At 38.6% G+C, this 20,438-nt stretch overlaps 1 protein-coding gene across 1 annotated transcript in view; it reads left to right on the forward strand.

Moving 5' to 3' along the window:
* Positions 1-20,438, forward strand: part of GRIN2A (glutamate ionotropic receptor NMDA type subunit 2A) — an 89,435-nt gene that overhangs the window by 42,051 nt on the left and 26,946 nt on the right. Inside the window, exons 8-9 of the mRNA XM_075058288.1 lie at positions 838-998; positions 18,475-18,662. Coding sequence (XP_074914389.1) covers positions 838-998; positions 18,475-18,662 — 349 coding nt within the window. The remainder of the gene's footprint in view (positions 1-837; positions 999-18,474; positions 18,663-20,438) is intronic.

Genomic DNA, 20,438 nt, shown 5'->3' on the forward strand with positions numbered 1-20,438 from the left:
TATGTGAGATTATCTGAATGATTTCCAAATCTGAAACCTGAGTGTGCTCTGAGCTATTGCTATTCCTTTGCAGATATGCCCTGGCTTGTTTGTCTGTGCTGATGCAATAGTGATATAGAGGGTAAAATTGTAGAATAAACCTATGTGACCTCAAGCAGACTGTTTGTAGTTTTAAATTGTAGGAATAAATAGGGACTAGGATTATGGGTGTGAGAGCTCCAGAAGCTGTTTTCATGTCAAGTGACATAGCTGCTGAGCCCCGGGGGAAGGTGCAAGAACTTTTACCCCCCTGGAATCATGTTGGTGGAAGGAAAGCCAGCCCTCACCCTGTCCCTCCCTGCCCACAAGCTTCCCGCGGTCACCCGCACCCCTGCGGGAGCAGTGCGTTAGGCTCCCTGTCAAGTAGTGCAAATGGTCCTTTCGGCTTCTTTGTGTGGGGACCCACAATGTCACAACTGAGATGGAAGTGTGAAATAACTATCAACAAAATACCGTTTTCTTTTGATTGCTATTTACCAGTGTGTCTGCTTGTAGTTTGGGTTCACTAGGGAAGATGTTGGCAGATGAGGAACATCTGCCAGTATCTCGCTGCTCCATATTACAATGCAGGGGAGAAAGTCACATTAGAGTGGCAAAATTGAGCTGTTTTTACTTTGGATGTAGATGATTCTGTAAGTTTGGTCAGTGGGAAGACAGTTTCTGCTACAATAGAGCTGAATTAACCCACAGCATTTGCCTAGAAGAAACGTGAGCCAGCTTCTGGTTTTTTCAACCTGGAATTGCCCTTCTTCACATTTTGAATGCCTGAAACACTTTGCTTTTCCCTTTTCTCTTTAGTTTCAAAGGCCATATGACTATTCACCTCCTTTTCGATTTGGAACCGTCCCAAATGGAAGCACAGAGAGAAATATCAGAAACAACTACCCTGATATGCACCTTTACATGACGAAGTATAATCAGAAAGGAGTTGAAGATGCCTTGGTCAGCTTGAAAACTGGGTAAGCTTTTTTCCATGGATTTTAAAAAACACTGTAGACTTTGCAGAAACTGAGAAATATTGATCTGTGCTTACTGTGATACTGAACAGACTGATGTCAGGCATGCTGTGTAGTACATAGCTCTTTTTTTTATTTTTCAACTGCATTTTACAGATATCAGAAAGGAAAACAATTGCCTGTGATTTGTATGACTTTTAAAATTACATGGAAGACTGATGCCCTATGTAAATTACATTCAAAGGGCAGAATTAGTATTTCTCAAATTTAGAGAGAGATGATACAGATGGACCTGGAGTTGAGTGGGGACTCAACACAGAACATGGTGTTTTGTGCAGTCTCTCATTATCTTTGCAGAACTTGCTCTGAAAGGTGCTTTTGCAGGGTGAATTTCTGACAAAGCTTGTTTGTCTGGCCAGTGTGCAACTACTTGTTATTTCTTTTCAACTTCCCATCCCTTTCGTATGCTTTTAGGTCCACTCTTACATTTTCGTCCCTCCTCTAATTAGCATGGCCCTGTACATTTACTGTCACATCTGAAGTATTGACTTTGATCTTCGTAAAATCTGTTGAAATGAGATAGTCTCAAATGTACTATCTAATACTGCTTCTGGCAATCTTGGTAAATATTCTGGCAAATATTATTGTCCTTCTTCCTTAAGATCTGAGATTTAGACTTCAGTGCCATCTATCCTTTTGTCTCTCTGAAGTAGCCCATTCTGCCTGGTTGGACAAAGAGATTGAATTTTCATTCTTAATCCTCAAAAGGTGTAAGAGTGACTCACTACTTGTGTCAGTATTCATCTGCGTGACAGGAATGTGTTAGCTCTAGTAATCTTTTCTAAACATTGGCTTGATAATAGCATGTGTATTTTTGTTAATAATACTGGATTACAATAATCATAATTTTTCAATATAGTTTGTTTAGGTTTGTTTTGAAGTTGTTTTGTTTGGTTTTAGTTTGTTTTGAAGTTTGAGAAAGCTAAGTTACCCAGAGGGGATTTCAGTACATCTACTCTAGTGACTGTTTCAAGGCACATCTCACCTGCAATTATTTATGGTGAACACAGGACACGTTTCTCCCTATACTATATTAGGCTATTACTTTTGGTCCTCTTTTGGGAACTGCTTGTCCTATTAATTTTTACTCTCCTCCCAAACATATAGGGGATTGTAACATACCTCTTATGCAAAAAAACCTGAAGTCCCCAAATCTTTCCTTAGACTGCAGGTTCCATTCGTTAAAAAGTTATCCTTCCTACTGGTTCCTTCTCTGCTCTCTCCATGTTGCTGTCTGGACTCCCTCTGCCGTTGTTTCTCAAGGCATTCTCAACTGGCGCTTCTCAAGCATGGTTTGTCGTATCATAGGATAGACATGTGACATAACGTGAGATGAACCTCGCCCAAGGTCTTCCAAACTGGAGGCAGAGCCCCCGCTCTGACCGAGCCTGTGCAAGTGAGATTTCCTGGGTGACAGCTAAATTATGCATTATAGATAGTCAGCTGAATGCTACCATTCCCGCTATGAAATTTTAAGGAAGAAGCTATCCTTAATTTCAGCCATTGCTAGGGCTTGTTCAGTTGGATGGATAGTTTATTTAGGGGATGTATATTCCTTGTACTTTTCACCAACCATTTGTGCTACTGAAAGCCCTTGAAAAAATGCTGTTAGCTTTAAAATCAGGCCACCTGTCAGATACTTGAGCATGAAAAGGGGAGGGCTACCCAACTGCAGTGTGGTTCAGGACAATCACTAAAACTCAGGCTGGCTGCTCTTGTGCCAGCTGCTGCTCTTCCTCAAAAGCTTTAGTCCTTTTGACAGTATAAGCTATTCATTTTTTATAGATTCCTCCCCCCCCCCCCCCCCAGCCCCGTGCTGGAGTTTCTTTCCTCTTCTAAGTGATTTCTCAGTGTGGACACCCCCAGGTGTCTACCTTGCTCCCCTTGACTGACATTTCTGTAGCAGATGGTGCAAATAAGCTGCCATGTGCAGTGTTTTCCGGATCAATATAAGTAACTGCTACATACAGCTGCGCTCCTTAGTATTTTGTCTGACGGCACCTACAGAAGGATTAAACAGCATGCCATCGGCTGCTGAAGTTTCCCACAATAGAAGTGTCACTTTGCGTTTGCTTATATCACAGGTTTGGACATTCCAGCAGCAGAATAGTGTCAAGTGGGCTCACATGTTTTTCTGCCTTCAGTTTCTGTGCAGCAAGAACTGTGCAAAGACCCAATCAATGTGGTAATTGCGGGCAGTAAACTCGGTTACAGATCAAGCAGCATGATCGTACCTTCTTTTTGCCTCAGAGTGGTTTCTCTCTGGAAAGATGATTTCATTTAGGTGACCAAAGCGATCAGGCTCTGTCATCCTCACCTGTCACCTGCACCTTGAGCGCACCCAGGTTTTCCTTTTTGCTAAGACGTTTGTGAAGATGTGATGCAGCTCCTGTGGCTGACACCTCAGGGATCTCTGGAGCTAAAAGTGTCCTGAATGAAAGACATGAGACTGTATAATATGGGACTGTAATAACTTGCATTCTCTGTAGGGAGGAGAACAGAAAAGCCTGAATAGGTATTTGGTAATATATTACAGTTGCCTGCCTCTTCTTTTTCTCCAGACTCATATTCTTCAAAAACATCATTTTTCACTTTTTCTACCAAATTTTCTGTTCTGTTCCTCAGTATACTCTTCATTTTTTATATACCTGCACTGTATCTTCTTCCTTTCTCCCTTGTGAAGTATTTGAGCAGATTGTTTCTCTCTTCCATGTGTTTGCCCTTCCATCCTTATCTAGATGTGATGAAGCTTTCACCTTCCCTACTTCACTTGATCCCATGATTGTTAATACATCTTGCCCCATAGAGCCTATGTTGCTACTGCTCTTCTGAGGATGACCTGTCGCTTCTTCCTCAAACTGCTTCTGCTTCCAAGCAAATATATAATATCTATTTTCCTCTTCAGGATGTATGTGTTCTGCTTACCTTATTACAACTATTTTGTCTGTTTTCATCTTTATCTCTTGTCAAAGCTATTCCTGCACTTTTATCTTTTTTTCTTTTTTCATCCTCATCATTGGTAGCATACAACAAGCAATTTTTCTTACATATGGTAAAGCTTGCTGCTTCTGCACATCTTTTTGAAGATGAACGACCTGGTAATTATAGAGTCATAGACTACAGACCCGGGAATGACTTGCAAAGATTGTCTGGTTGATAACTGCTGCTGTGAGTCAAAATAAATAGTACCTGTGTTATTCCTGAAGAATGTTTGTATAACCTGTATGTATTTCCAATCTCACTTTTGAAACTACTTTTGCTTAATTGAAGACATAAGATTTAGTCCCATTTAATTCCCTATATGTAGTGTTTGATTCTAATTTTATGGTGGAGCAAAAAATACCAGCAATCAGGCAATACTTAATGACTGAATACTGCTACACATGTGGCATCTGATCTAAACAGAATCAAACTATCAAGTAGTTGCTTGTCACAATTCAATCTGGCTTTGCTGTATCTCAAACTCCTAAGCCTTTCGATCAGCTTTAATTAGCGTTAACCCCTTGAGATGTATCAGGAATATCTTGATCTTTGAGACCATCATGTTTAATACATGTTACTGAGTTGAACTGGAAGGAGAAAGCAGGAAGGAGACAAAAACAAAGCTTCAGATGCACAGATTTATCTAATTTCTTTTTTGTTGAAGACATGCTCATGTCCCTTTCCTCATTCTGAAAACAAATTAAAAAACAAACTGGTCTTTTTATCTTGCTTTCTCCCAAGAAGTGAAAAATCAGCTGCTTTAGTCCAGTCGCTAACGTGGCTGGGAAAAACCTCAAGGGCAGAAATATGGATAGAAATGTGTATAAAATAAATTACGTTCCTGCCTTTATTTCCTGGTCTTATATGGAGGTTAGATAGGTCTTGTGTCAGAGTATTGCTGTACATGCAGAGATGAGTGTGCACACATCCGTGTCTGGGAAGCCTTGAACGAAATACCCAGCCCCTTTCTGTTTTCATCTTTGAGAGGTGAAGCTAATAGTGTTTCAAAAATTAACTTACAAGGAAAGTATCTGCATTTGTTTTTTTTTAATTAGAACAAACAACTTCACTACATGGGCAATAGCCTTGGACCTATCTTGTTCAATTAGCATCAAAAATGTTTAAGATCATTCTAGAAAGGAATCAACTGGGAAATGCTGCAAATCAAAATGGAAATGAGATTTTTACTTTAGACTGACATTGACATTATACTTACTCCTTCAGGTGAATCCCCTTGGGGAGGGTTCATTGCAGTTTACTCATGAAGGCTTGTTGCTATCAATGGTGAAGGCAAATTTATCAGCTATATTGGTTTTACCCTTTTTGTTTGATAAAAAATCAAGCTTTGTTTCTGAAAATACAAAAAAAAAATCTGTAAAGTCTCAGTAATATCTACCTCTTGTCAATAGTGTCTTATTTCTGAGACTCACAGATACAGGTCTCAGAAAGCTGCTGAAACACCATTTGAACAACAGCAGAACTTTCTGTATTTGTTAATTAAAGGTATCAGTTTGCAACCAGGCCTGTTAAAAAGGAGGAAAATTCATGCACCTTGTTAGTGAAGTACTACATAATATTTTTCAAAATGGCAAAATATTGTCCCTCCTTCAATGCAATTTAGTACTGAAAGTAATCACAATCTTACAAGCTTGTCAAAAAATGTACTGGCATTTTTCTCTAAATGTCATGCATATAAGGGATCAGCCGAACCACACGTGCTGTGCTACCTGCAGAGCTTCAGATTGCTCTTTAGGCAGGACTGAGCAGCTCAGGAATTCTCCAGAGTTTTTTGTTCCATTTCCTTAATGAAAACAGAAATGGTAGTTATTTTCCTGAGCATCATTCAGAACAGTAAAGTCTGTAAGATATTAGCTAATGTATTCTTGGTGGGTGAAGTCCAGCTCTGTTAGAGCCATGGTGGCTCCTCTGTGTTCTTTAGATGTTTATCGATCACATAAAGTTCTAAAAATGCATCTCAAGCATTTCTGTCTATGCTGCATTTAATTAATCTACATTTCTAGAACCCTCTGTACCAGAGACACAGATCCTATTGATTTTGCTTCTTGAAGAGAGAATAGGTCTTCAAATAGGAAGTAGTTAATTATTGTTTTATGTTTACAGTGGCTGTTTGGGTTTGTTTGCTTCTGTTTGCTTTGCTATATTTTTCCACAACAACAAGGTTATAGTTAGAGAATGCTATCTTTTTGCAAGCAAAACAACCTTACCTGTTGTAATTCTTTGGTGTGGGTTGTATCAGCTCATAGCTGTTGAGTTTGCATGTAGTGTTCCTCTGTGTATGAGTGTTCTGCTGCTGTAAAACTGTCAAGAGGAGAAAATGCAATGGCAATAAACTGGAAATGCATTTCATGTTCTCACCTTTGCCCCAACACACCTACACTGGAATATTGTGTGGGATTTAACTGCTAATAGCTGAAATTAGAAAATTTAATTGGGAGAGTCTCTTCTCACTAGTGAGATAAAACGGCAAACTTTCCCTTGCCTATTGCCTGTCACTGATGCATCCATCTAATTTTTTTCTTCACTTCCTTAATTTTCCTGGATGTGAGGACTGCAGCTGAGTATGGTGCAGTGTATATCTTGTTTCAAGAAAAGAGATGGTCTAACTGATGCTGTGTTATGGGAGCATATTGATGTGAGGACTTTATTTCAGTTTCATTGCAAAAAGCTGAGAATATAACTTGTTTCAAGGAAACTGCAGTAATGAATCCCTTGTGTTCCGCAGGCAAGCAGCCCCATGTTGTAAGCTGCAGACCCCCTTACTGTCATGAGTGGTTTTCAGTTTTTATTTACAGCCACAGCTGTGACTATATATTCAGGGATTTGATGCTAAAGTTTACTTGGGAATCCATCTGCCTTCCTGTTAAAGATTGCTATGCTTGGTAGTTTATACACGTCAAGTTTAATACCTTATTCCCTGGTTGTCTGTGGCATACTGGTGGAAATACGAAGCCGCTTGGAAAGAATGCTGTGGCAATAGCATTTCTGCATGGCCATTTCTACATCGGCAGGTATGGCCTCAGATGCAGTGGATTATCAAATTTGAGCTGTCGCCCGAGAAGATGCTATTGGCCTGCAGGCGTGCCCTGAGCTGCCAGTCGCTTTGATAGGAACAAGTGATGATTCTATTCCTCAGCATTTTTTAATGACAAATGATACTGCTAGAAGAAACACCTGAAAGTATCTAACTGAACAGTGTGAATGCCATGAGAAATCATTTCCCCCCCCCAAGCACACTCTCCCATGTGAAAACAACGATATGATTATTAACCTTTTTTTTTAGAATCCAACGGTACTAAGCAGAGAAAGTGCAAGAGAAGACCCTAGAAGGCTCTGATGCCCTTTTAAACTCTCAGTCTCTGAATTCACTGGCCCGAATTAGATTTTTGTTGTGCTTACAGTGCTTATAAATTTTATTCAATTCACAGCTTTGCACACTCTGTTATTTGCTGAACAGATACGACCTGGTCAGAGACCGTGCTGGCAGCTTCTGCAGCATGGCACAGGCGTAACCAGGAGGCAAACGTCTCCATTTCTGTCAGCTGGAACACAATTCAGATTGTGCCCAGCAGGTCCTTCTGTTAATTAGGTCTGTCAATTAAAGTGGTGGTGTGCCTAAAGTAAAAAACAAAACAAACTTCTCTTTTAGGCAGCCAGCTGACATCTCCACTTGGATGCAAAACCAATTTCGGTATTTTTTGCAGTATTTTCAATTTATTTTTACAGAAAAATTGTCATCAAAATTTTCATGAAAGGAAAAAATTTCTAGTTTTTATTGTTTCTGTGGTTCATACCTTTTTACCTGAAAAGAGGCGGGAAAGCTATGAGAGAAATTACCTGTTTGAGAGAAAAATTATATATTCTAAGTTTTCATAAAAAGCACAAGTTCTTCATCATTCTCGTGGGCAGATAATAACAGCTTGCAATGGGAACTTAAAGAAATGTTCAGCAGACATAAATTTCTAAACTTTTAATCTAGTGGCTCAATATTTTTTACTATTTCTGATTGACAACACCATACAGTATTTAGAATTGAGAATTTTTACTCTTTTCTTGGACTTTTAATGTTATAGTACATAAAGAATTCATTTACCAAATTTTTAAGAAATTGCCACAGATGGTTGACTCTCAAGTGTGTTTGAGGGAGGAAGGGAAAGGTCAGTGGGCAGCATGAGGTATCTGTAATCTGTAATAATTTATTGCTTGCAACCCTCCTGGATGCCTGTTATGATACATGAAGAGGGAAACTGCTGGAGACAGCTTTAGCACAAGCACTACTTTATGCAACTGAATTTTAAAATAATGTATCAAATCCTTAAAATCCAGCTATCATTCTAAGAACATGATGTTTTCCTGCTTTCTCATGGCCTACTCATCAAAGCTCTCTATTCTGAGCCTGCTTGGGTTTTGTGTTTTTCACAGGCTTCAAAAACAGGATTAAAAATTAAATACAGCAACTGAAATAACCAGTTTTTAAATGGGTGATCCTTGCTCCAGTCACATTTTTAAGATGTCACCGAAACAGCAGCCTGTAGTTGAAGTATGTACTGATCTTAATGAAGAGGCAATGTTCTCCTCTTTCAAAGTGTCTTTCAAAGTACGAAAGCCTTGGAGATCTTCTTGGGACACTCAGAATTCACCAGTTTAAACTACCAAATCTGAAACTTGTTTATTCACATGTGATTGAAAAAATATTTTCCCGAGTCTGCATTTGCTGTTACTACAACAAAACTTGTAATCTAAGATAGGAATTAATCTTTTTTTTTTTAAAGGAGAGTACTGAGTGATGAATCCAATTGATATCTCTAAATGTTGTTTTGTTAAGGAGAAATGTTTAAGAAAATTACTGTCCATATTTTCATCAGATCTATAGGATATTAATTTAAAATATTTGTGTCAGACCCTGAAAATTATTGTGCCAGGTGATCATTCCTTTTTAAGGGGGTGATAAAACCAAAATATGAATGTGTGACATAAGATGAGAAATTAATATTTCAGATAATTCACTGTCAATGGTACTTATAACTAACAGGCAGGAATACAAAATAGCTTAGAGGACTGATTTAACTAGCTCCTGGATTGCTCTACTTCTGTACAAAGGCACCCACTGGACCATTTTTCTGGATATAGCTTTTGGACATTTTTGGAGGCTGATGCTTAGAATCATCCATTTCTGTAGCTGGTCTGAAAGACAAAGTAAAAAATTCAATAGAGCTGTGAGACAGAACCATGGGAACTCCTTAGAAAAAAGCTGAACTGAACTTTAATTTTCTCAGTCAAATGAAATCTGAAACTGAGCTAGACCACATCTGAAGCACTGATGATTTCAGGCAACTTTTGCCGTAAATCATATATGGAGTATCATATTTTATGCCTGCATACTTTCTGGCTCATAGCTGGAGTAGAAATAGAGATGTAAAATACTTTCAGAACTTGTTGTTCTCTTCAGTGCTGACAAGTTGAAATAATCACAACTGTAGACCACTTAAGACTTTTTTGTTGTTGTTTAAATAAAAGTGAACATCAGTCGGTCTGTCCTCTCTGCTTTCTCTTCTCTCTCTTAGCATCTCTCTGTCTTTTCCCTGTTTGGCACCAGATCTTTGTAAAGTCCAGTAGTGATTGATAGAATATTGCATTTGTGGAGTTAAGTTGGCATAGTTACACTCTGGAGATGAGGTGTTGTGAATACCAAAATTAAAACAAGCCCAGAAAGAAACTGAAGGACTTGGTGGAAGGTGAATAATTTGGCAGCTGTTAAACATGATGGGGCTTAATACAGTCTGTAACTCATGAAATATCTGTTCATCTGAAGCCAAGAAGATATGTTCAGGGACAATAGCATTCATACATGCCTTGTTTCTTTTATTCCTCATGAAGCATCTATTGTTTGCTAGTGTTATAGATTATTGGGACCTAAGTCTAAGCCAGTAAGGATCTACTGCCCATGTGTGGGTGTTAACCATATATACCTTTGGGGAAACTTGTAAGTCAAACAGCACTGAACAAAGATCCAAAACTAACTGGGAGAAGATGATGTTTGCCATGCTCCAGAAAGTCTATTTATCCCTATCAATTTTGACAGTAAGTACTAAATTATTGTACAGATACAAATATACTTTCCTTAAAACCATCTGAACGAGCTAATAGTGTGAGTAACAGTTTTTTTCCTAACATTCTATAAAAAAGAAATCTCTGCTAAACAGTTTGACCCATTCGGTATTTTCTCTCCTGGTTGACTAGGTACCTTAGTGCTCTTCTGATTTTTTTGAAAAAAGGTTAGCTCCCGTGTCTGTCTATATTACCATTTTTTAAGTAATGCAGTTATCTATCCAATGTCTTTAAATATTACAAAGTACCTGGAAATAAAATGAGCAGGTGAAAGTAACTATAGCCCATCTAACCCCTCTTCTTTTGAGAAGAAGCTATTCTAAGTTTTAGTATTCATTGGATTTGGGGATGAGATCAGGTGCTTGGTGAAATATGCTGAATTTATCCTTCATTATGCTATTGTAACTGGGACAAAACCTTTAATCTAAAAATATATTCTCCCTACTCGACTTTTCAAATTTTGTGTTTTGATAAACTGACGCTTTGCAAGTACTTCGTTGCTTGGCTTCTGAGACTTGAAGTAGGACACTATTCCACTGTATAAATTAATCATAAAGGCACACTAAATTTTCCATTATTTTGTTGCTAAGGGAAATGTTATAGGGACTGGGAAGGTGGGTGGACAGAGGGGTAGTGAATGGGAGCTCCTGTGAGTGAGGACCGTGAATATGCCGGTTCAGGTAACCACAGCCAAGTGATGCAGGAAGGTTCACGGCAGCCTTTCTGGCAGCCTGAGGTTGCCCTGACAGGTGAGGTGAAGCCTCCAAAATCTCTCACAATGGTGTTAATGTCTGTCAGAGCTTGGTCGTTCGAATTTTGTGTCTACGTTTTCTGCGTGAAGATTGAAGTGAGGACAGTTTGAGCTGGGAGAAAAGTTGAAAGGTCATTCCCTGCTAATGAGTTCATCATATAACTGGGTTAAACTTTGCTAACCTGCATTGTTGCAGGGGGGTGGTTGTTAAATTTTCCCCTCATGAATTGTCAATGTCAAGATGTCAAGAAATCCATCCAGTGTATGTGAACTTAAGATCTGCATGGAGCTGTTTGAGTATGTGCTAAAAGATAAAGTCACTGCTGGTGATGAAGTGCCATCAGACAACCTGAAATGCATTTTAGTCAAAGCTGGGTAAAAGAAATCATCAGTCCTTCATGCTAAAGGTTAAATATCTGCTTCTCTTGCTCCAGCAACATCAAAGTGCACTTTGAGAGCACTTTGACTTTAGAGCACTTTCATTGAAGCCTTGTATTCAAAGCAGCCTTCTTTCCCTTTGATTGCTGCATCATTCCATAGTGACTTTTTGGCATTAGGTCCCCTGGACATAGTTTTAGAGATGCACATATGAAGTTGTATCTCTCATTGTGCACTCTTGACATACTTTTATCCCTTCAGTGGATAAAGAAGGGATAAAATATAAATTAATCAATTTGTAGTACATCTGTAAATCTATAATGTAAACCCATCATATTATAAAACCAGTATTTTTGCACTTGCTGCCTTCCCAACAATGGTATTGATGGTCTCTCAAATATATGCTTACGTTTAATCCAGCCTTAAGTGGATACGAGTTTTTTTGCCTAATATCAAATTATAAATGCTACTTTAAGGGTCATATAAGCCATTTATTCTGCAGACTGTGCAATTTATTTTTAAAAGCAAAAAAAAGCTGAAAAGGTGGTTTTTTTTGCAGAATGTTTTGAAAATGAGCTGTCTCTCTCCAATATTATGTTTAGGAGACAAAGCTTTAATAGGTAAAAGCATTCTTGATGGTGGGGGCGGGGGTAAAGAGGGGAGGCCAAAGGTGGTATTAAAAGTGTTTGAGGACTCACTGACTTGCAGTCTGGTATTTGTAATAAGACAGTGATTTCAAATATTGTGCTTTCAAAAGACACGAGTGGAGCCTTAGTAAACAGGTATGACACTTGCTATGTAATAATCTTTGTAGTCACTTTTGCATTTATTTACAACCAAATTTGAGCAATAACCGCTTATTTTTTTAAGTCACCTAGGCAAACTTCAAAAATAGATCTGATTCCATTAACTGTCTTTCCTCAGAATAAAATTTATATAATTTATAATGAATAATTATTCTTAAATATGTAACTGACCTTTAATTTTTCAGAACAAGCCCCAGAATGTGCATATTTGAGTTAAAAGGTACTCTTCATCAAAAAAAAATGTAGAAAAGTCATTGAGATACAGCTATTTACAGCAAAATGCAGTGCAATCAAATTGCTATGATGAGGCACTTCATATATTACATGCATTCTGGTTTTGTCTAAGTCAAATCTGTGTTAGTAATAATACACAGCTTTTGTCTGGCCATGAAAAGAACATATTTGGGGTGTTAAAAAACATAAAGAAATGAGAGTGAGAAAAATTGATTCTGAAGTTAATGTCCTGGATCTGACAGATGAACATTTTGCCAAATGGTACCCACTTTAGCAAGAAATTAATTCTGTTGTAGGTATTGTATGTTTGGATTTACTGCGGTAGTTGAAAACTGGAAAGTGGCTTCAGTTGTGCTCCAGTTTCTCTGATCCTCAATGGAAACACAATATTATTTGTTCCATAAACTCCAGTGCTTGACAGTAAAATAGAAGAATGTGAATAAACAGGACTGCATTAAAGCATCCCTCTCATTTTCTGAATACTATGACACAGGTCATAGCAGGACACAAAGTAACTGAAAGAGATTGATTTCTAGCATGCTGGATTACTGTTTGTGTCTCCAGAACTTCTGAGCAGATTGCCATTTTAGATATTTCCCTCTTGTTCCATCAAGAAAACAAAATTGCTGAACGATCATGTAGTTGGTCAAGGAAGCAAAGTAACATTTTCCAAGTAAGCTATACTTCTGTTGTTGAGCAAGAAGCTATGACTAATAAAGGAGCATTTTCCTAATCCTGCTTCTCAATTTTCTTCGTAGGAATTTGATGAAAAGTATGTGCCAATAATAAAGATGGGGAAAATTATAGGGAAGTGTTTTCAGCTTTTCTGAAATTACTTTTCTGTACCTTTTCCTCTAACTTTAATTTTCTTTACAGAGGCATTTTTGGATGTGTACAGCAACACTTTAGAGAATGGGTTTTTGCAATAGCTAATCTGATTTTTCAGCTCTCATACTTCTTGGTGACTCATAAATGTTTAGGTACAAGACTGTCCACATTTGTTTTTCATAGATCTCCCACTCCAAATTATTACATTCAGTAATGCTCTTTTGGGGTTTTTTAGAACTATTCCAATTCATAATTTCATAACACCTGATGTTCTCCTATGCTGTGTAAGTTAAAATTCTCCCCACCCCCTTTCCTCTTTGTGCTTGCTAGGTAATGAAGGATGTTTTCCTTTGTAGTCTCTCTTATATAAATATTCCAGAAATGTTTATTTTCTCCTACCCAGGATTATTGCAGTAGTTCCAAGGCAGTTTACAAACCTGCCAGTTGCTCAGTGAGTCATAACACTGTAGTCCTGTTCCTCTGCATTCATTGAAGATGCCTGGTGTATTTGGCTAGATCAGGGCAGTTATAAATCTTGTTTCTTGCTGCATTCCAGTTTCTATAGTTCTCTTTCATCTTTTTAATAATTTTTAGCAGTTTATTTAAACCTACACAATGTGACAAAGCTTATTGCCCCCTGAAGTGGCTGCACTGAAATGACAAGTTAATTGATTCATTTTTACATGACTCCGGTTTGCAAGAGGCTTTGAGCCTTTCTTGATGTGGGGTGCTGTACTTGGTTCGTGTAAGCTGTTTTACAGTGAATATGTAACTTAAATAGCAGAGGGATCAGCACTCGGACCAATACAAAGCTGCTCAGCTGTGTAGCACAGTTGAATTTTGCTGCCACAAGAACAAAGATCCTGGGGCTTGCCAGTCCATCTGTAGACAAAAAGAAAGAAGAAAAGGGTGAACTGGAGCACAGATCCAGGCTTGCCACTCCTGCCTTGAGAGTGACAAGACAAGGATGGGCTACTGCCTTCAGCAGTTGCTGCCGTGCACGCAGCCTGGCTCTTCCATCAGTGCCAAGCAAAACAGCAGATGTGGCTTTCCCCACATAGACGTAGCAGGAAGGAAAGTCCTCTGCAGCTCCAGCAGCCTGCTGTCCCACGCAAATGCCTGCTTTGTCTTCTTCTGGAGCTTATGCCCACTGCCATCTTTGCAAACAACTCAGGGTCAAATTTTCAGACTTGCCCAGATTTTGCTGTCTCAGTTGTTGGAAACTCTTATTGAGGAATGCTTAAAGTTGTCTGAAAGCTCTTAAAAATTCAGAGTGTCAGGAAATTCACCTCCTAGTGCTGAAAGAGTTGGGTGCCCTAACATCTGAGAGCTTCAGTTGTGGCTTATTACTCCCTGCCCATGCTGCAGGGGTACATCGTGTTCTGGAGCTTTGCTTTGTAAGGAATAGTACTTCTGTAATCAGCACATGATGAAGAGATAATTAAGCCTTGAGAGGTTATAAGATTTCTGTTGGAGAAAATATATTCTGAATATGAGTTTGTGTTTGTAGACAGCAAGACTTTTTCAGGGCAATCAACTTTTTTATTTACAGTTCAGACATGGGGCAGCAACTGATAGCAGAACCTTTCAGCACTCAGCATCTGTCAGGAAAGTACCTCATGTTTTTAAATTGATTTGTGTAACGAGAATTATTGTGACCTTGAAGTAGTTGTCCTGGTTTCAGCTGGGATAGAGTTAATTGTCTTCCTAGTAGCTGGTACAGTGCTGGTTTTGAGTTAGGTATGAGAAGAATGTTGATAACACTGATGTTTTCAGGTGTTGCTCAGTAGTGTTTAGTCTCAAGTCAAGGATTTTTCAGCTTCTCGTGCCCAGCCAGCGAGAAAGCTGGAGGGGCACAAGAAGTTGGGAGGGGACACAGCCAGGACAGCTGACCCAAAGTGGCCAATGGGGTATTCCATAGCATGGGACGTCATGTCCTGTATGTAAACTGGGGGGAGTGGGGGTGGGGGCATCACTGCTTGGGGACTAACTGGGCGTCTATCAGCAGGTGGTGAGCAATTGCACTGCACATCATTTGTATGTTCCAATCCTTTTATTATTACTGTTGTCATTTTATCAGTATTATCATTATTAGTTTCTTCTTTTCTGTTCTATTAAACCGTTCTTATCTCAACCCACGAGTTTTACTTCTTTTCCTGATTCTCTCCCTCATCCCACTGGATGGGGGGGGAAGTGAGTGAGCGGCTGCGTGGTGCTTAGTTGCTGGCTGGGGTTAAACCACGACAGTAGTACAGAGAAAATCCTCAAAAGTAAAGCCTTCTGCATCTTCAGAACCTGCTTTCCTTGTGTGTACCCACTGCAGCTGATGCCAGACTCTCTGGGAAGCTGGGGAGGTGGGTCCACAGTGAGTGAAACCGTGATTGTGCCTTGTCTTTCTCTCCCAAGGTTTTACTGCACTGCTCAATAACTAAGGAGGCAAGCTGCATATGAAGAGTGTGATTTCTGAGGTAGCACAAGGCTTTTGTCCTGGAGTCTTTAGCAAAGATATATTTTTCCTCTGTATTTCTGACTGAGTCTGTTTTGACAGAAGAATAGCTGACTCTCTATATTTTCTCTGTGTTTACCAGCATGTGTTTTATATGCTTACATTGCAAAACCATAAATCCCAGAATAAACAGATCACAAATTCTAGAGTGTATTTTAACTTAGGTCGGCTGGTTGCAGCAGTACCCACAGAGAGGAGCATTACCTTCCAATCCCTTGCCTGAGCCAAAGGCATCCACTGAGAGGAGAAGTATCCTTCCTTCCCCACAGATAACTGTGGAGGTCTAAAAGCATGAGATTGGATTGTATTGATTATGGTAACTGTCTGCCATAGATTAGAAATGATACAAGCATCTTGAGGGTATGGCAAGCAGTTTTCTTTTTTTCCCTTGTGCGCCTACCCAAAGGGCATGGATTTTTATTCTTTCTCTCTACAGAAGCCAAAGATTGTCTCCGAAGTGCTGAATCAAAGCACATCATTTAGAAAACTGTCTGGTCTTGTGTCGAAGACTGCAGACTTGGGCAGTACCCCAGCACTCTCTTGGCTATTTCCAGTTTAGTTACCCTTAGTGCTAGGTAGGCATCCATACCTTATTTCTGGATTGAATTTGTGACACATTGCCTACCAGATGTTTAGCAGTTGTTTTCTCTGTGTTAAGTTACCCATTTAAAGGAAGGAGAAAGTCAGACTTTTAGCAGTGATGGAGCTAAACTGACTTTTAAGCTGAGGATTGCACCAACGGAGTTTTAGGGAAGAGTGGAAAAACAAAGGAAATGATGGCCCAGCTATTTCTTTTAATGGTTGTGTGAGCCACCTGTACTTTCTCTAAATTAATTACTTCACTAAATTCCAATCTGATGACTTGAATGGTGACTGTTGGGGTAAGTACCCTTAAAGGGAAGCAATAAAGTACAGTAAGTAGTGACAAGAACTTCACTCTTCACTTCTTCGTGACAGCAGACAAAATCCAACAACCTCACTCTCTCCTGCTATTTCTCTTGGTTTAACGTGAGATGGATAGGGGTATTTTTTAGTGCTACATCTTTGCTCTCTGATCTAGAATTCAACAAAAGTTAGGGTTCTGTCTGAATCTCTTGATTAATTATTTAAGAGCAAACATTGAATTATGTTGTGCGTGAAAGGTGTTGTCTGTTGGTTTTTTTTCTGTCAGTAGCCAAAATCTGATATGCCTAGGTCTTGCTCTGTTCTGTGGATATAAATTAAAGGCTTTATCAACATAAACTGATTTAAGCTAGTGGCAAGTGTGATTCCAAAACTGCAACAGCAACAGAATTCACAACTGGTACATACTGATATAATATGATTGAAGTTGATGCTCTTGTACCTGTTTGTGCCACAGTTAATTTATTTTTATAATTCCCTTTCCATGAAGACAGGTCCCAATTGTTTATGAGCAGTATTTTGCCAGCCTCTGTCATTTGCATGTTGTTAGAAAATTTTAGCAGTGCTCCACAGGAACGCATTGTGGCTCTTCAAAGGCACAGCAGGCAGTGCCTGGCCGCTGCAGTGCCAGTGAGGGTGGCAGGGTGAAGGCTCCTCCTACACCAACCTGTCAAGCCGATTGTGTAGCTGTGTCTGCCCCATTCCTCTGACTCCTATGGGATGGGCAAAGATGTTGAAAAGGGAGAGTGTGTTGCTGGGGGACCTAATAACTTTGGTTTAGTGTGTCATGTAGGTGGGGTTTGGGCTGAGATGATAGTTCTTTCCTATTGCCTCTGTATTCCGCTAGCCTTGTGCAACTGGTAGAAATCTTTAAGGTTTTGGCTGCAGATGAGGGCAGCAATACAAAACAAACTTAAGTTTTTGCTTTTTCCTTTTGAAGATTGCATATGAATTTCTGTAGGTATAAGAATGTCTTTTCTTTGATTGAGGTCTACTGCTGGCAAGTGATTGTCCTTCCAAATGGCCTCCTCTTCTTGTATATTCACTTTTATTGGCTTAATTTGTGAAATATCCATGCACCTGTCTTTTCTAACGCTTGCTTTACAGTGCTTCTTAAAAATTATCCGTGAAGGACACTGCCTTTTTTCCTTTCCTTACTGATTTTGTTTTCCTCTGTTCTGTTGTGTTCCCTGTATACCTTAGAGAATGGGATCATCCCATTCTTACATTTTTAGGTGGCTGGGCTGAAAGGCTCGAACTTTTCCACAAGCTCCTTTATTCCTGCTGTGCTCCAGGTACACAAATAATACATTTGGAACTGCGAATCATAAGGAAATACTTTCTATAATTTTAAAGCAAGATTTAGATAGCTACATCAGATATGCTTCAATACTTCCTTTGTCTTAGCAAGGACTTAACCTCCACCTTCATTGTTTATTTTTGGAAAGAGACATGAAATAAGAGTGTGTGTGGAAAACTGGTGAAGTCATGTTTTCAGTCTCAGTGTTTTAAATAAGCTAATTGATTACTGTTGTTTCAATTCTGAATTCTCTGTTGTCATTTGTGTTGGTTTTGGAGATCATTTTCCATCTCAAGATATTTATTATCCATTCTGAGAGCAAAGATACAAAGATAACAGGGCAAGACATTTTATAGCTTGGTTTCTCCTGCTCAGTATTTTTTAACAGCATCCCTTAAAATAGAAATGCAAAACTCTGTGTCCTACTTTCCCCTCACTAAAATAGATGCCTTTTGTTAATTTTAGATACAGCAGAGCAGGATATGTATTAATGATATCAAAGAATCCATGTGATGTTCAACAGGGTCCTAACATCAAGGACAAAAGAAGTCTGACAACAGCTGTCCCTGATGATTTGGTTTGTAAAATGTTTTCTTTTATTTCAGGAAGTTAGATGCTTTCATCTATGATGCAGCGGTGCTGAATTACAAGGCTGGAAGAGATGAAGGCTGCAAACTTGTCACAATAGGGAGTGGATACATCTTTGCCACTACCGGCTACGGAATAGCACTTCAGAAAGGATCACCTTGGAAGAGACAAATTGATCTAGCCCTCCTTCAGTTTGTTGGAGATGGTAGGGACCAACGTTTTCCCCTTTCTTTTCTTTCTTTATGTATGCACAGTTAATTCAGATTTAGTAGCTCTGAGCTTTTTACTACTGTTCTCTTACAGTCTTTAGAAAAACCAAACAAATGCAAACCAAATGAGTAAAATTATTTCTCAGTGCTGAGACAGGAATTCTCTTCCACTCTGTTCTAACTCACCTCACCTCCAAGGACGTTTGCATCTATTTTCAGAAAGTGTTTTCATATACATCACAAAGTAACACTGGCCTCAATGTTAGAGAGCATTTCTAAATTTATTTATTTTCTTTTTTTATTTTTGCCTTTGAGTGGTTCCTGAGGAGTTATCTTTCAGCATGACTGTTTTGCTATTTAAAAGTGTTTAGCTCAGTTCTGAACTGGTGTGAGTGATCCCTAATCTAGGATAAATTAATTTAAAATTCTGATTAAAGAATGTTTATGGAATTGATGTAGGGTGACTGGTTTTGTTGGATTTCAAACAGCTATTTTTCATTCTAACACAACAGTAGAATAATTACAGGTCCTCTTGGCACTTTGGCCCTGCAGAAGAAGAGAACTTACTGCACATCTTCGATCTATTTGTAGACAGTAATAATGACTCGTTCTCCACATAGGGCTTGAACTACATTTTGATTGTAGAAATGTTCCTTTGCCACAGTGAAACTTCAAGCCTTTCACATGTGCATGCAAATAAAAATATGGTGGTTAAAAAAATTTTAGGTGTTATGACTGACTAAAATCCTCCATCAGAGTGGAATATGGTGTGTGTTACCTAATCATTTTGATTTTTTTTACATAGATTCATGTGTAACTTTGCATTTCTTTGTCAGTGAAAAGAGGGCTTTATTGAAAAATAAATATACACTTAAGGTCACCAATAGCATGCCATTGAGACTAAGAATGGTAAATTTCTCTATAATAGGACAGTTTAATGGCAAAGTGCAGGACCTTAGCATAGTGACCTCCTGTTCCGTAAAAAACAAGACATGAATTTTCATACTGGAGATAGCGAGTGTGTTAGTCTTCCAGCACATGGATTTTATTCCTATTAGAATACTGAATGACTGGAAGAGATGTAATCGTCATGACTGATGCATTTTGTCTGGTGTACTTATATAGAGATACTAGTGTCGTCATTATTGATCTGTTGGATTTAGAGAGGCTTATGGAAGAAACATGGCTTATTTCTGCTGAGGAATGAATATATGACCCATAATAGCTAAGTTTCAAGCAATTATATATTCTTGTATTAAACAGTTGCAATTACTTGGCTAAAATCTTTGCTTTATTTTTCTATTTGTGAATATTTTGTGAATAGAATATTTTTCTATTTGTATAATACTATTAAGAAGTGTTAGGTGCTATAATTCTGACCCATTTTTAGGTGGAGAAGTTGAATTAGAGAAGTTGAATTTTTTTGTCCCATACTAAAGAAGAAAATGCTTCTGTAGCCTAAAGGAGGATCTGAGGTGTCTTTCTCAGTTGTGGGCTAACCCCTCTAGATGTTGCAAAGCATTGCTGAGGTTTTCATTCTTTTAACCTTGCATTTTCTTCATGCTTACGCCTTCATCATTTTTGATACTTCTCATTCAACAAAAAGAAATGAAATCACAGGGAAAAAAAATAAATGAAATAGAAGGAAAAATATTTGAAACTATTAAAGAAAAATCTCATCAAAATACCAAAGGTACTGCATTTTTATGCATCAATTTGTCTCTGAATATCAGGGAGAAAACAAAATGGATGGGAGGAAAGAGGGGAAAATC

Source organism: Buteo buteo, chromosome 27 (assembly GCF_964188355.1).
Source record: "Buteo buteo chromosome 27, bButBut1.hap1.1, whole genome shotgun sequence".
NCBI classification, from domain to species: Eukaryota; Metazoa; Chordata; class Aves; order Accipitriformes; family Accipitridae; genus Buteo; species Buteo buteo.